This window comes from Gymnodraco acuticeps, unplaced genomic scaffold (genome assembly GCF_902827175.1).
Source record: "Gymnodraco acuticeps unplaced genomic scaffold, fGymAcu1.1, whole genome shotgun sequence".
Lineage (NCBI taxonomy): Eukaryota > Metazoa > Chordata > Actinopteri > Perciformes > Bathydraconidae > Gymnodraco > Gymnodraco acuticeps.
The window spans coordinates 1,227,352-1,245,063 of NW_022990391.1; the positions used below are offsets into that span (position 1 = coordinate 1,227,352).

Genomic DNA, 17,712 nt, shown 5'->3' on the forward strand with positions numbered 1-17,712 from the left:
AAGCTCCGCCGGAGGTGTGAGTTGAAGGCCTCCTGAACTTGGGCCTCCTCCAGACGTTCCCAGTTCACCCGAACTACACGTTTGGGCTTACCAGGTCTATCCAGAGGCTTCCCGCCACTCGACCCAACTCACCACCAGATAGTGATCAGTTGACAACTCCGCCCCTCTCTTTACCCGAGTGTCCAAAACATACGGCCTCAGGTCCGATGATATGATAACGAAATCAATCATGGACCTTCTGCCTAGGGTGCTCTGGTACCACGTACACTTATGAGCATCCTTATGTTCGAACATGGTGTTTGTTATGGCCAATCCATGACTAGCACGTGGGATCCTCCAGCAATATTAAAGAGTCCCCTTCAGGAGCCCCATACAGGACTCTTTCCAGGGTCTCCAAGAAGGCCGTATACTCCGAACTGCTGTTTGGTGCATAAGCACACACAACAGTCAGAGTTTCCCCCCCATAACCCGCAGGCGTAGGGAGGCGACCCTCTCGTCCACTGGGGTAAACTCCAACAACGAAGCACCCAACTGGGGACTTGCGAGTATCCCCACAACCGCCCGGCGCCTCACACCTTGAGCAACTCCGGAGAAGAATAGAGTCCAACCCCTATCCAGAAGTAAGGTTCCAGAGCCGACGCTGTGCGTAGAGGTGAGCCCAACCACATCCAACTGGTAACGCTCCACCTTTTCAGTCTGGCTTCAAACCCAGGGGACTCTTACCTGGAGAGAGAGGAAGCTGGCGTGGTCTGTTCGCCGCTTCTCTGTCCGAAAATAAAAAACTTCTCTAGGTTATTTATCTGCCGAGTTTTGGACCAATGTTTCTACCTCAGTTTCCATACATTCAGTGGCTTGCACACGCTGTTCTGGACACTTTTGTAACACCCGATCGCAACTTTTTACGGATGCTCCGCTTCCGAACTGCCCACCCTGCTACACCTGCTAATGTTGCTCACCTGCTCCTGCTTCAGGGCTAACGCTATCACTAACGTTAGTGGCTCCATCTGACGACAAGCCCGATTCTCCGTCTCATTTTCCCGTTTTGAGTCCCGATCCTGCTTCACTGTATCACCTGCTTAGCTGCTGTTTGATTTTGTTCTGCCGTAAAAGTAGTGCTGGGGGGAAACGATTATTTTGAAAACGATTAATCGGGCGATTATTTGATTGATTAGTCGACTAATCTAACGATTATCTTTCTGTTGTTCAATTCATAAAAAACGTAATGTAAAAAAAACGTACTGTGTCTCAGGGGATCTTAATATTTAAGAACCTATTAATGTGTTATACCAGATTAACGGAAATAATCTCAGCTAACTGCCGATACAAACCATGTTTACCAAAACAAAACACAAGTCTCATAAGAAGCATCTAAATGACCCCTGAGCGAAAAATGCTAACGGGCATTGGCACAGAACTCAAGATAAAAGTACCCTTATTACTTATCGTAGCTGCACATACAATATATCCGATTAAAGCTGAGACTCCACAGATTATGTAGGTACATAGTATCATCACTGAGTGATCCGGACTCGCGACAGGGGAAGCAAATACAGTCATCACAACACGTACCTTCACAGAGCTTCTAGGGAGATCGTCTCACCACCGTAGCTGTCAATCTGATCAAAAGAAGTGTTCAATGGCATTAAAATGAGAAAAAACGCGGCTGAATCTGTTAATCCATAGGTTTTTAACGTCTATGTATAAAAAAATGATTGAATTTATAATCCATAATTCCATTTTATGTAAAAAGCGGAGAGCAAATGCTAGCTGCTAATGGTAGCCACCACAGCTAGCTGCTGCTTCTGCTAGGCTATGCAGCAGTCTCAGTGAGATATAAATATATAAATATCTTTGCGTTTTGGACTAACTTAAAAATATTCCCATGCTTTTGAAGACCTAGGGCGAGATGTTTTCGTTTGGGGGCTTCGTGCGCAATCCTGTGAGGAGGAGGTGGTAGCCGTTTCAGTCTCCATTGTGTTTGAAGTGCGATTGCGAACTGCATGTTGCTTTGGGTGACCCACGTGTGTGTAGCGACGCGTCGACGCGGAAATATGTCGTCGACGACATTTTGAAGTCGACGCATCGACGTCGTCGACGCGTCGCTACAGCACTACGTAAAATACATAACAACGGTCCTCTCCACCCAGCCAGTCTGACGGCGATCAGAAGCTAGCCTAGTTCTACCTGCTCAGGCTAGCCTGCTCTGGCCACCACCGGTGCTCCTCTGCGGCAAACTTCTTCAACTTCCACCATCTCTCCTCAGTGCTGTCCGTCCTTGAGTCGCTTCCTGGACAGGCTGCCTGCTGTCCTGGTTCATCTCTATTCTTGGCTGATAGCGCATTCTCCGCTGCCGATCCGCGACCACAGCTAACACTGTGCTAACGTTAGCATCATACCATCGTGATGCTTCGTTACTCTGCCTCGCAACTTTTTAGGATCAACCACGTCACTACACCCCCTCTATGTCTGACAGTCATTGAATACCTCGGGCTGTTACGAGTTGGCAGACCCAGGTACAGTGGGGCAAAAAAGTATTTAGTCAGCCACCAATTGTGCAAGTTCTCCCATTTAAAAAGATGAGAGAGGCCTGTCATTTTCATCCTAGGTATACCTCAACTATGAGAGACAAAATGAGAAGAAAAAAAATCCAGAAAATCACATTGTCTGATTTTTAAAGAATTTATTTGCACATTATGGTGGGAAATAAGGTCAATAACAAAAGTTCATCTCAATACTTTGTTATATACCCTTTGTTGGCAATGACAGAGGTCAAACGTTTTCTGTAAGTCTTTACAAGGTTTTCACACACTGTTGCTGGTATTTTGGCCCATTCCTCCATGCAGATCTCCTCTAGAGCAGTGATGTTTTGGGGCTGTCGCTGGGCAACACAGACTTTCCAAAGATTTTCTATGGGGTTGAGATCTGGAGACTGGCTAGGCCACTCCAGGACCTTGAAATGCTTCTTACGAAGCCACTCCTTCGTTGCCCGGGCGGTGTGTGTGGGATCATTTGTCATGCTGAAAGACCCAGCCACGTTTCATCTTCAATGCCCTTGCTGATGGAAGGTGGTTGTCACTCAAAATCTCACAATACATGGCCCCATTCATTCTTTCCTTTACACGGATCAGTGGTCCTGGTCCCTTTGCAGAAAAACAGCCCCAAAGCATGATGTTTCCACCCCCATGTTTCACAGTAGGTATGGTGTTCTTTGGATGCAACTCAGCATTCTTTCTCCTCCAAACACATCTAGTTGAGTTTTTACCAAAAAGTTCTATTTTGGTTTCATCTGACCATATGACATTCTCCCAATCCTCTTCTGGATCATCTAAATGCTCTCTAGCAAACTTCAGACGGGCCTGGACATGTACTGGCTTAAGCAGGGGGACACTGCAGGATTTGAGTCCCTGGCGGCATAGTGTGTTACTGATGGTCCCAGCTCTCTGCAGGTCATTGACTAGGTCCCCCCGTGTGGTTCTGGGATTTTTGCTCACCGTTCTTGTGATCATTTTGATCCCACGGGGTGAGATCTTGCATGGAGCCCCAGATCGAGGGAGATTATCAGTGGTCTTTTATGTCTTCCATTTTCTAATAATTGCTCCCACAGTTGATTTCTTCACACCAAGCTGCTTATTGCAGATTCAGTCTTCCCAGCCTGGTGCAGGTCTACAATTGTGTTTCTGGTGTCCTTTGACAGCTCTTTGGTCTTGGCCATAGTGGAGTTTGGAGTGTGACTGTTTGAGGTTGTGGACAGGTGTCTTTAATACTGATAACGAGTTCAAAGAGGTGCCATTAATACAGTTAACAAGTGGAGGACAGAGGAGGCTCTTAAAGAAGAAGTTACAGGTCTGTGAGAGCCAGAAATCTTGTTTGTTTGTAGGTGATCAAATGCTTATTTTACCGAGGAATTTACCAATTAATTCATTAAAAATCCTACAATGTGATTTCCTGGATTCTTTCCCCCATTCTGTCTCTCATAGTTGAAGTGTACATGGATGAAAATTACAGGCCTCTCTCATCTTTTTAAGTGGGAGAACGTGCACAATTGGTGGCTGACTAATTACTTTTTTGCCCCATTGTATGTCCATAGAGGTTCCAAACGTGGGTTTGTTTACACCGGCTCAGCTGACACTATCCCAACTGTGTGGTCCCGGCGCCCCGTCACCGCCCACCTACGTCATCACAACAAACCACACATGTGCAGTATTAACCTGAAGCCCTTGGCCTGTGTTGATGGCATCACTGTTTTACCAGCCATTGCAACATATAACAACTCCCCCACATTCATGTTGTTAAATACCCGCTCCCTTAACAACAAAGCATCACTTATTAATGAAATCATCATTGATAGGAAATTGGATTTTCTCTGCCTCACTGAGACATGGCAAAACCAACAGGACTTCCTCACACTCAACCTAGCCACCCCCCCCCAGGTTATGCTTATCTCCAACAGCCCCGCTCCATTGGTCGTGGTGGTGGGCTGGCAGTCATCCACAGAGCAGATATCCCTGTCAAACAGCTGCTTGTGACGAATAAAATCTCACTTGAGTGCATTACAGTGGCTGCCCCCTCAAAGCAGCAGGTCGTCCTCATTTACCGCCCCCCCAAACCTTCCACCTCATTCATGTCTGAGTTGTCTGAGCTTCTCACCTCAATCTGCTCCATGTCCCCTTCCACACTACTGCTAGGTGATTTTAACATCCACGTGGACTCCAGCACCTGCACCTTTGCCGCTGAGTTTCTGTCACTATTGGAGTGCTTTAACATCACGCAGCATGTCCAAGGTCCCACCCACACTAAGGGCCACACCTTGGACTTAGTGTGCTCAGTGGGCACCGAACCTACCCATCTCCAGGTTTTAGATCTCGCTGTTGCCGACCATCATGCCATCTTGTTTTCTCTACCTATTGCCCTGCCGTTGCAGCGCTCAAAACGCACCATCACTTTCAGGAACATCAAGTCAGTGAGTGCACCTGGCCTACACACCATGGTAGCATCCCATCTCGCCCCCTATCCCCCTAATACCCCAGTTGATGACCTTGTAGCCTGTTACAACACTGCCCTAGCGCTCACCCTCGATGCTCTGGCCCCTCTCAAAACCCGTACCGTCTCCTACACCTGTCCTGCCCCACGGTTCACTGCAGAACTCCGCTCCATGAAGGCTGCTTGTCGCCGGCTTGAGAGACTCATTAGAGGAACTGGTCTCACTGTCCACCGTGAGGCATACAAGGACCATGTAAGGGCCTACAAGGAGGCGCTCACCCGGACCAAAGCTCAATACTATTCAACCATAATCCACGACCAACAACATCAACCAAGAAAACTTTTTCCAACAATAAATAGTTTACTCCGCCCCATTGCTGCCCCACAACCTCCTGGTGCTCGTGACCTCTGCTTGGACTTCCTGGATTTCTTCCAGGCCAAAGTGAATTCCATCCACTTACAGCTTAGCACACCTGCCCCCCCTGCTCCTCACACAGCTCGTACTCCAAGCGCCGCTGCTCCAACTGCACGCTCCTCATACTGCCACCTCTCTGCTTTCGCCCCTGTGGATGCTGTCCAGGTGGCTAAACTGGTCTCTAAGGCCAAGCCCTCCACCTGCTCTCTGGACCCCATGCCCACTGTCCTAGTAAAGGCAACATTACACACTGTTCTGCCCACCATCGTGGACATCATTAACTCCTCCCTGCTAACTGGCATCTACCCGACATCCTTCAAAACCGACTCAGTCACCCCCATTCTGAAGAAACCCGGACTTGACCCAACTGACCTCAACAACTACCGGCCAATCTCCAACCTTCCCTTCCTTAGTAAAATCTTGGAAAGAGCAGTCGCCGACCAACTCCACCATCACATGTCCAACCATGAGCTCTATGAACCCTTTCAATCTGCCTACCGGACCCACCACAGCACCGAGACTGCCCTGATCAAAATCACCAATGACCTCCTCATCGCAGCTGACTCAGGCTCCATCACTACACTAATTCTCCTTGACCTCTCTGCAGCCTTTGACACCATCTCCCATAATATCCTCCTCACCCGCCTGTCTGAACTCCTTGGCCTCACTGACTCCGCCCTCTCCTTCTTCCACTCATACCTCTCGGACCGGACACAGTTTGTCACACACACTGGCTGCAGCTCCCCCTGTGCCTCTGTCAACCATGGAGTCCCCCAAGGCTCTGTGCTCAGTCCCCTTCTATTCACAATATACATCCTTCCGATTGGTGATATCATCCGCAGCCATGGTCTCTGTTTCCACTCCTATTCCGACGACACCCAACTGTACATCAGCACAAAACCTTCGGCCCATCTCCCCCCTCAGTCACTAATTAACTGCCTACACGAAATTAAAACCTGGATGACCACCAACCTACACAAACTAAACAGTGATAAAACTGAGCTCATGGTTGTGGCCCCCAAGGCACTGCTTGGGAAGGTTGGAGATCTGCTCCTCAACATCGACGGTTCCATCATCTCCCCATCCCCTCAGGTCCGCAACCTTGGTGTTGCCTTGGATTCAACCCTCTCATTTCAAAACCACATCAAATCCGTTTCAAAATCAGCCTTCTTCCACCTCAGAAATATTTCAAGACTCCGGCCATCACTGTCCGATTCTGTTGCTGAGAAGCTGATACATTGTTTCATTACCTCACGCCTGGACTATTGTAACGGACTCCTGTCCGGGGTTCCCAGCAAAACCCTGAACATGCTCCAGTACATACAGAACTCAGCTGCCAGGGTTCTCACACGCACCAAGCCCTGGGAGCACATCACCCCCACTCTATTCAACCTCCACTGGCTCCCGGTCAAGTCCTGCATTACCTACAAACTCCTCATCCTCACCTACAAATCCCTCCATGCCCTCTCCCCGCAGTACCTCACAGATCTCCTTCACCCATACATCCCGTCCCGCACCCTTCGATCCTCAGACTCCGGCCTGCTCTCCATTCCCCATTCACGCCTCCGCACCTTCGGGGACCGTTCCTTCAGTGTTGCTGCCCCCACCCTCTGGAACTCCCTCCCTGCAGAAATCCGCAACGCCCCTTCTCTCAACATTTTCAAATCAACCCTGAAAACTCATCTGTTCAACATCGCCTTCCAACAATAACTCACTCCCCCCCACTTACACTTCCATTTCTGCCCCGTTTTATATTTATGTTTTTTTTATGTTTTATGTCTTGTCCTTGTATGTTTCTTTGTAAAGCGACCTTGAGGTTATGAAAGGCGCTACATTTAATTAAAAGTTGTTTAGTGGGAATGCTGTTTACAGCATTCCAACTAACTGTTCTTCTACGGACGAATTTTTATTATTATTATTATTATAGCCCTCTTCTCCTCCCGCATTGAACATCGCAGAAACTCCGTTCAAACATCAAAACGTTCAGCTCGGTCGGAAATCGATGGCTATTACTTTTCTCATTCATAACTTTCATAATTCCAGAGATACATCCCATAATACATCAAATGTTTAACATTGAAGTCAATGGAGGAAATCTTCAGACTTCAACAAATCTTCATGCGACTTCAACTGCTAACTGTTCATTCATACTTTCACTCAGAAACCTCATTCCAACTTTAAAATGTTACACATCTTTCTGACATTATTCGTTGAAAACAACTTTTAAATCTGATTTTTACTTTTAGAGATATTAACATTTGTTCAGACCTTGTTTTAGAGGTTTTCTTCACATTTTAACATTAACTAGAGTGCGTGATGTCACAGCTAGAGGGTAAGAAATCTTGAAATGGGCCATCATATATATATATATATATTTTTTTTTCATGATAAACGTAGGAAAACATCTCGTAGCTTGAAAAATGACAAATAATTAAGCAAAAATAATTCAACAAAATGCCTCTTGAGGGCATGAAGTGACAAAAGCTTTCAAAATTCCTCCATTGAAGCCCATTGTAATTTCAGGCAGATATTTCCTCACGGTAGCAGCCGCACACCTTTAGTTAAACTGCCAAAAAGGCCACATTATTAACCCAAAACTACACAACAATTACACTTCAGATACTCAACTTCCTTGACATGCTTCACGTTTTGAAATTTCACAGATATCTGTTACGGTTCTTCCACAAAACGTTCACATGTAAGAGGTTCATCTCTCATTCAGAACAATGGAAACCTGTGATCTCTACAGAGCTCGTTAGCTCAACTATAAACACCTGTGTAATGGAACACGATGATGTCATCACTCCACCTGACATGCAGCAGACTTCAACAGTCCAGCTGTGAAGACGATTCGGGACAGTCTTGAGATTTCTTCAAATGCCGTTGCCATGGCAACACAATGCTCGCCTTGAAACCAAGCGGCAAACTGTGGGGTAGAGCCGGGAAGCCAATACGGAAGTGCCACACACTGCAGTTCATATATTGGCCGATAGGCGATGGCTGCAGAAAGGAGCAATTTCCATAGACCCCCATGTTAAAATGCCCAACTTTACAGCAGAAAAAAACATGTTTCTACCCCTGGCTCCATACATTTTATTATCGATATAGTTAGATTCCACCTTCATAATTATGGATCTGTGAGTGAATTGTTTTCTAACGCGACCCTTTTATTTATATTAGGTCTTAAAGTTTGTGCATAAATTAGGGCGTGGTCACATTGAGTGACGGCTCTGTCAAGTGCCTGCCACTGTTAGCTTCTTGTCTCTCTGCTAGCTGCTCCGTGAAGCTAGCTACAGGGACTCTGCCTGCTCAGCTCATCCAGGAAACACAACTTGTAGCCGGCCGTGGTTGTTTGTTCTTCATGCTTATATATCGGACTATTGTGACTCGCTCTGCGGTTAAAACAGACGGTGCATGAATGCGGTTTTGCGGTAAGTGAAATTCTAGTGCTTTATTTATGTGTTAATGATTTTAATCAGCTACGTAATGAATGGTAAGGCTTGGGTTAGCATGTAAGCTAGTGGTAGCTACATCGGTGCTAACAATTGTAATCGTAGCCTACAAGTTAAAATCATAGACTGTATATATAAAGGTTAAAACGAAATAGACAAGTGTTAAGTGGGATAATACTGTAGAACAAACGGCTTCTGTTTTAGGTTGATAAAATAAGGTTACATCCTTGTAACTTAGAGATATTTTATTATGTAGGTAGAACTGTATGCATCTAAGGTTAATTTAAATTGGCTATGCTCAAGTATGTAGACAAGCTAATGTCGAAGTAGTGTATGTGAAATCAACCTCACAATAAGATGTGTGTATATTACAATTATTAATGTCATATTTCAAGATGATTACTTAGATATTACAATATGGTTGGTTGAGCTGGAGTTCATTATTGAGCTTACACGTTAACGTCACAGTCATCTGAAGAACGAACCCAAACCTTGTTGTTTTTATTAATTGCATTACCAAATGGGTATCAAATAAACAGTAAGCATTGGTAACACAACTTCCAAAGTTACAGTAAAATAAAAAAGGACTCGGACAATACACAATCCAACATGTTCAACAGAAGAGAATCAGTTATATTGTTTGTACACATGGTACTTTACATATATATCTGTTTGTTTAAGGTGTCCAGGTGATGCAGACAGGCTGGACCAGAGAGTGAGAGACAGAACTGGACTCCTCACAGCAGTGAACTTCAGCTCAGGTACAAAGACTCTTTTTTCATACTGTACAAAGAATCAAGAAATATATTGGTTTAAATGAATGAAGTATTGACTTGAATACACTGATATGCATTCCATTAAACAATACTAAATACTAGATCACCTACACATCAGTTAAGTTGAGGGTTTTTTCAATGCAAAAAGTTACATTTAGATATTTAGCAATATGACGTCGTCAGCTTTCTAATTTAATGTATTGAAGGCAAAGATATTTAACACATAGTGAGAACTGCTACTATTTATCTCTCAATATTGTCTGTAAAAAACGTGGTAAAAGTGATTCTTTCAGTGAGACAACAGAGCAAGCTTCTACAGTTGCACTACGTTTTGATAACAGTTAAATATTATTTGATAATAACATATATTTCAATGTTGATGAACTTCATACTGTTCATTCATAATCTGATTGTCTTTGTAGCTCATTGTTGAAATAAAAAAAAACATTACAATTACAAAATAATTATATCTACAGCCCCTAAACACACAAACACACCGCTTTCATAAATAACACACTTGTTCTGCAATAATATGTTTTATGTTTCCTGTCATTTTTGTTAGGAAAAGACATGCCTGAAAGACAGGACATTTTCTCCTTCTCTGAGGGTCAAGAAGAACATCCAAGAGGAACATTAAAAGCTGATGTTATGAGATTTTAAGACCAGTACAGGACATTCACTAAGAAACTACTTTTAGCATTTTCAGTAAGAATAATAGACGAAAGGAGTGCAAATACAAATACAATTTATTGAAATATGAACCAAAAGTTAATCAAATGTTTTAAATATAAAGCACATATGGACAGAAGGTGTAAACCTATTAAATGTATTAAACACATTTAGTCAAATAAAGTGACCGACTAGGCCTGTGCGGTTGGTATCAGCTGTGCCCAGCATGGGCTCCTCCATCAGGCCTGGTCCTCCTCGCTGAGGGAAGACCCTCAGTCCTCCTCGCTGAGGAAAGACCCTCAGTCCTCTCCAAACCAACAGACAGGACGTCCATCACACGGAGGTTTCTCCCTGAAGTCTATGCAGCTCTCTGGACACCAGGCTGTCTCAATCCGTCCACACTGAATATGAGATTGGGAAAATGAAAATAATAAATGCTTTACAATAAGAAACATAAAGTTGACTGTTGAGTTGCTCAGTTTTTTTAGATTGTCAATACTATTACTGTATAACTAATATCTCAGGTTAAGAGGCACATTCAAATAAAGATTGGTCTTTAAATACATTTTGTCTTTTGAATTGTTTGTCTAAAGTCAAGGATCTATAACTGGTACTTAGTTTTAATGATACAGTCTGGTTATTATGCTGTTTGGAGGAGGCCTCACAGGTAAGAGCGCTAACTAGATACCATCACATGTACCTTAGCTTGACTTAAATGTATTAAACGTATAGTTAAGTGATATCAAAATATAAATAACTAATGTCATGCAAACATATTAATATTTGCTTGATTCCAGTGTTGAATTTAGTACAATTGCATACAAACGTTAAGGGATTTTAAGATTCTGAAGTATTATGTTAAAAGCTCAATAACTTAGATTATTATTTATAGTTTTGCTGAATAGTTTCATGTCCGCTTACCTTAGAAACGTAAAATGTGACGGCAGCGTGCAGATGGGGAGCATGTTAGCTTAGCTTGGTAGCTTCAGCTAGCTCTGGAACTTCCAGCTCGGTGGCAGCAGGTCCCGCCTCTTTGCCCTTATTTGGAGCAGGCTGGGGAAGGCGGGAGTTGAACTCTGGCGTCACTGTCGAGCCGTTAGTAGCCGACTCCGCCTACTAAGGGCTTCACGGCAACTCTGCAGAATCCTATGGGTGACGTCACGGACCCTACGTCCATTTATATATACAGTCTATGCTTGAAACACGGTTTTCTCATAACTTCAGTGAAAATACTCCAAACAGCCCAGAACTTCACAGGTTTGATAACGATGCAGCCATCAACGCATCTAAGGGTATTATGGGGTGTCATCAAATGTCGTCGCCATGGCGACAGACCACTCGCCATGAAACACGATGAGGCTGTAAGTCCAATCGACACGGTCCAATCGTCCCTTGTATATCACCGGTCCATGCCTCAACAGCTCTATGCCAAATCTGAGATCTCACCATATGCCGTTTCCATGGAAACGCATCCCTCGCCATAAAATATGATGTCACTGTAACTCCTATGCAAATGTTCAAAGAGTGCTCAAACTTCACATGTGTGCTAACAGTCCAGCCGTTTAGACATCTACGTGACGGTTTTGAGAATTCTTCAAATGCCGTTGGTATGGCAACACGGTTTTCTCATAACTTCAGTGAAAATACTCCAAACAGCCCAAAACTTCCCAGGTCTGGTAACGATGCAGCCATCAACGCATCTAATCGTATTATGGTGTGTCATCAAATGCCGTTGCCATGGCGACAGATCACTCGCCATGAAACAGGATGTCGCTGTAAGTCCAATGGACACGGTCCAGTCGTCCCCCAATCTTCACTTGTATATCACCGGTCCATGCCTCAAGAGCTCTACGCCAAATCTGAGATCTCACCATATGCCGTTTCCATGGAAACACATCCCTCGCCATAAAACATGATGTCGCTATAACTCCTATGAAAATGTTCAAAAAGTGCTCAAGTGTGCTAACAGTCCAGCCTTGAAGACACCTACGGGACGATTTTGAGATTTCTTCAATTGCCGTTACCATAGCAACAAAATGCTCGCCTGGAAACACGGTTTTCTCATAACTTCAGTGAAAATACTCCAAACAGCCCAAGACTTTACAGGTTTGGTAACGATGCAGCCATCAACGCATCTAAGCGTATTATGGGGTGTCATCAAATGCCGTTGCCATGGCGACAGATCATTCGCCATCAAGTTAGTTCAGAAGTTTGCGGTTCAAATATTCTGCTGCTTTTCCAAGCCTTTTTACTTTATTTTCTTCTCTCATCACACATTCAAGCACCCTGTATTCATGTATCATTTCAATCTAAATTCTTCACTTTCTTCTTACACATTTCATTTTAATATAAATTCTTCACTTTCTTCTTACACATTTCATTTTAATATAAATTCTTCGCTTTCTTCTTACACATTTCATTTTAATCTAAATGATTCACTTTCTTCTTACACATTACATTTCAGCATAGCAGTTTAGCGTCAGCTTTTCAGCATAAAGCATTCCCACTAGCAATTTCTTCAGGAATTGCATTCTCTAGTTATTATTATTATTACCTCCCGCACAAGCTCCGGCTCCTTCCCCCCCCAGAGAGGTCCCCAAAGCCAGCTTCTGTCGCCCGGGTCTGGTCCGTCGAGACCCTCTGCTTTCACTGCCGCCCTTCTGGCAGCGCCCGACCCCATCGCTGTTTCCCGTAGGTGGTGGGGTGGTGGACGGAGAAGCGGAGGTGTTGCCCACGTTGCCTTTTTAGCTGTGCAAGCCCGGCCACCAGACGCTCGCCGACGAGTCCTCCTGCTGGGCCTGGCTCCAGAAGGGGACCCCGGGATTCCTCCGGGCCGGGTATCCTCACTTCTTGGTTTTTCTTTCATGAGGTCTTTTGAACCAATCTTAGTCTGGCCCCTTGCCTGAGACCAATTTGCCATGGGAGACCCTACCAGGAACACAAGGTTCCAGACAACACAGCCCCCAGGTTCATCAGGGCACACAAACCTCTCTACCACGGTAAGGTGCTGGTTCTTCAGAGAGGTGATGCAGCTGTGCGGCCATGAAAACCCATGAAGCTCCCACAGTTCTGGTGCTGATATCAATGCCAGAGCTGGAACTCTGCAGTTATTGAGTGAGCAGAGCTTTGGCCACTTTACCCACTATGCGCCTCAGCACTCGGCGACCCTGCTCTGGAACTTTACGTGGTCTGCCACTTCCTGGCTGAGTTGCTGTGGTTCCTAAATGTTTCCATTTAGAACGACACCATTCTTTCACAAATGTTTGTAAAGGCACACTGCATGGCTAGGTGCTTGATAGTATACACCTATGGCAATGGGACTGACTGAAACACCTGAATTCAATGATTAAGAAGAGTGTCCCAATACCTTTTGTCTATATAGTGCAGGGGTCAGCAACCTTTTTGATTTGAACATATCCTCATATCCTTATGAAAACATTCACACCTGAGTTGAAATCACTAATCACCAATGATGATTAAGCACCAAACTTCAGCAATAAACAGCAAATGTCAAAACGGTGTGAATTAAATGTAACAAACAGAAACATGAGCACCATGTATGCTCCCATCCATATGAAAGCATCCACATCCGATTTATCCCACAACAGGCAGGCAAGTTGAGTTCTCTGACGTGCTCTGGAACTTTAATTGATTAAAAAAGAGCAGCGTACAGCTTCACAGGGACTAAGACTAAGTTAACACCAAGCGGCAAACTCTGGGGCAAAGCCGTGAAGCCAATAAGGAAGTGCCACAAACTGCAGTTCATCTAGTGGCTGGTAGTAGGAGACTGCAGAAGGGAGCAATTAAAATTAACCCCCATGTTAAAAGGCCAAACTTTAGAGCAGAAATAAACATGTTTCCAGCGTGGTTCAAATAACCATATTCTCTATAGTTAGATTCCCACTTCATGACAACTGTGAGGGGGGTGAATTGTTTCGCAACTAATTTGTTTATGTTATATTAAGCCTTAAAGTGATGCATACATTAGGGCGGGGTCACCTTGATTGACAGGTATGTCCAGTGTCTGCTGTTGTTAGCTTCCTGTCTCTCTGCTAGCAGCTCCGTGATGCTACAGGGGCTCAGCCTGCTCAACTCATCCGGGGAACATAACTTGAACTCGGCCGTGTTTGTTGTGCTGGTGCCTTGTGGACATTCTTCATGCTTATATCAGACTATTGTGACTCGCTCTGCGGTTAAAACAGACGGTGCATGATTAGCTTTAAATCTATAGATGAATTCAGACATGGTAGTAAAACGAACACCATTTATATGTGTTTCTTGGAAGTTTTATTTCCATTAGAGTGAAAGAAAACTTGGAAGCAAAATAGACCAAAATAACAAGTAGGCTACATGAAAAAACGATCTTTTTGCCTGTAATGTCCTTAAACAGTAACTTCTTCATGTTGATTGTTGGCTGCTCATTTAATAACTACTAAATGAGCAGCTATTAATGTACTAGTTTGTTGTCTGCTCTTGTGCTTAGTGAACACTAAAGAAGACCATTGTCTTAGCTGATTATACCTGTCAATCTTTGGTTGCCATCAGTGGCAACCAGTTTTTAACATAAAGAAACAAGCAGGGTGCGAACTGGAGGGGAGCAGGGGGAGCTATAGCTCCCCTAGTGGTGACATGAGCTCCCCTGGGAACATGGTTTGTGAAATGTGGGGGGAGCTCTCTAAAATATTGATATGATGACCAAATAAATTCCATTTTGGGCATGTTTTTTTTTTCAAAGGTGTAAAATAAGTGAAATAAAATTATATTTAGAGTTTATGATTCATGAAAAAAGTGTAGCCTGCTTGCACACTGCCCGCAGCTCCACCCACTACCCACTCACTCGCAAGTTCGTTTAGTTAGCACTGCATGTTTACCAGGCATTGTTGCTGCTGCTGACATGTCGAAAAGAAAAAAACAACTTACCTTGGGCAATTTCCTTAAAAAGACGGCCAAACAACCTGATCAAGAAGACCAACCGAATGTAGCTGGTGGTAGCACATCGTACGTTGTGACTGCTGCTACAACAGAACCGAGAGAGGAGGGAGCTAACGTCAATGCTAGTGCTAACTTGACAGCTAACGTTACCTTGGGGGCTGAACAGACACAAGAAGACGAGCCGTTGTGTTGTGTGTGTGGCGTCGCGTCTCTCCAGGCAGTGAGAGGGTTGTGTTGTGCTATAGCTGTATTATTAATATTAATATTGTTCATGGTTGGTGCCGCTGGCTGCTCTTATCGCGTGTGTTCGGCTCTGTGTAGGCTACAGCCATAATAGGCTATAGCCCATGTGAAACAATGTAGCCTGTTTTTGAGTTATTTTAAGTTGATTTAATTAAACAGTCAAACATTACATTGGTGGTCCGTGGATTATTTATTATCAAGTTGATAGAAGTTTGCGTTTGTATACATGCTCGGGAAATCTGTTGACATGAACATGATCCATCGGGACGTTTCATGTAAATGTAGACCTGTGGCACCACCCCGTGTGCAACAGATGTTCTCTTTATAATAGGCCTATGTCTGTGCTGTTGCTATTAATGCACGGTTCAGCATTTCCCCCCCCCCCCCGCGAAAAAAAAAAAAAATCCCGGCTCCCCCGGAGACCGTGGTATAGTTCGCACACTGGAAACAAGGACAGCAAACAGCTAAATGTGCACCCCAAAATAGATAAATGTTAATTATTTGTTGTATTAAGAGTGATATTTAATTATTGTTGTGACCAGTCGGAACCTGATACTTAAGTTGCACGTGCATTGGTGTGATTACGGAGCCAGAAGCCGATGCACGTTTACTCGCGTGCGCCGTGTGCCGTGTGTTTGTTTTACAAAAAAATGGCAAACCAAATTAAGTTGTTTGACTGTGGGGTAAAAGGTTCGGCCAACCCGTCAACATCTCAAACTAATGTTCACAGGGATTCAACTGATAAAGCAAAAGGTGAACCCGAACGAAAAGTTCACACCTATGGGTCAGATGCATGTGTTTATTTGTAATGTGTGTGTGTATACAATGGAGCGGACAACTGAATTTCCTCTTGGGGTTTAATAAAGAATCCTCTTTAAAATAAAATAACTCCAAATGTAAGTTGATGGGCAAAAATATGTATTGGCCCAGTCATCACTTGACTGGAACCGAAGTTGCAAAACCACAGTTTGGGCACTATCAAAATGTGCCTGAACACCCGGGGCACGTCATGGGGGCCTTGCTAACAACCACAGTATACTACAACACAGCGAACATGCCTAGTAACATTTCACGAAAATAAAAATATAGGTAAAGTAAATTTAAGTATTTCACTGGTTATGACATTTGGATAAAAATAAATGAGAACAAATGCAACAATTAGTATACTTTAAACGTAAGATGTAGTCAAGTCTTGAAGATTTCAAAGGTTTTACTGTCTGTGTGAACTTTGATAAACTATTGATATTACCAAATTATTTATCCATTTCAAATCATTCAGAAACAATGTAGGTTCATAAAGAAACCATAAGCCATGTCATTTATATTGCCAAAATGTAGCCTTGGCCTTACCTGAGAAACATTCCTAGTTTGCAGGCGAGCAGAAAGCCCGCCACAGAGAGCCTCTTCTTCCTCATGTTGGTCCGGAGGGGCGAACCTCTGCTCTCCTCTCGGCTCGAGGCTTTCAGCACCACGAATAGAGCTCTAGCTCCAGCTGTTCTCAAACAACACGCGGAGGGCAACTGATACAAAACATACCATAGTAACAAGAACTCTCCAAACTCAATGTGTTCGGTTAACTAGTACGAAAACAGCAGTGAAGCTAGGCATTCTTCAGAACACATTTAACTGGAGAAGAGAATGCGGACGCCAGCTGTTCACGCGCTGCTCTGGGCTCGCTGTGTGCCCTCAGAGCGCGGGGACAGAGGTCCGCCCGCCACTCCGGTTCGGCATGACTGGCAGACAGCTCAACCAATCGGCTCCAGTGTTGTTACAGTTCCAGCTGAATCTCATCTGAAATTAAAAGCCCAGCGAGCTGCATCAAATGTAACACCCACCCATGCATTATTATGCCCTTTTGCTGTGTGTGTGTGTGTGTGTGTGTGTGTGTGTGTGTTTGTGCGCGTGCGTGCGTGTGTCCCATTATAGCTCAGCATCCTGCCATCCTCCCCGTTTTCTTTCCCTTTTTCTTCTCCTCTCTGTTTCTTTCTCCATCTGTCTCCTGCTCTACGTTATTCTGCTCTGTTAGGCAGGATCGCATAGAGTCGCATGTGGTTGTGATTCCCGGCTGTAAATTAGCCTATGATGATGACAGTTTGCCATATGTGGCCAAAGTTGGCGTGGTAGAGTGGAGATGCTGATTAAAGTTCTGATTTACATCAAGAGCAGCCTGAGGCAAGAATGAATAGCATCCAGTCCTCACTAGAGTGTCCATGTGCTGGCTCTGTTCCAGCACTTTCATATGTAT

General features: G+C 44.3%; 1 protein-coding gene across 3 annotated transcripts in view; it reads right to left on the bottom strand.

Moving 5' to 3' along the window:
- The window catches only part of glra3 (glycine receptor, alpha 3), a 144,027-nt gene extending 126,893 nt beyond the window's left edge, over positions 1-17,134 (bottom strand). For all 3 annotated transcript variants that reach the window (XM_034224497.1, XM_034224496.1, XM_034224495.1), the window contains exon 1: positions 16,818-17,134. In XM_034224497.1, the coding sequence (XP_034080388.1) occupies positions 16,818-16,882 (65 nt within the window). In that variant the 5' untranslated portion in view covers positions 16,883-17,134. The remainder of the gene's footprint in view (positions 1-16,817) is intronic.
- Positions 17,135-17,712: the final 578 nt, after the last annotated feature.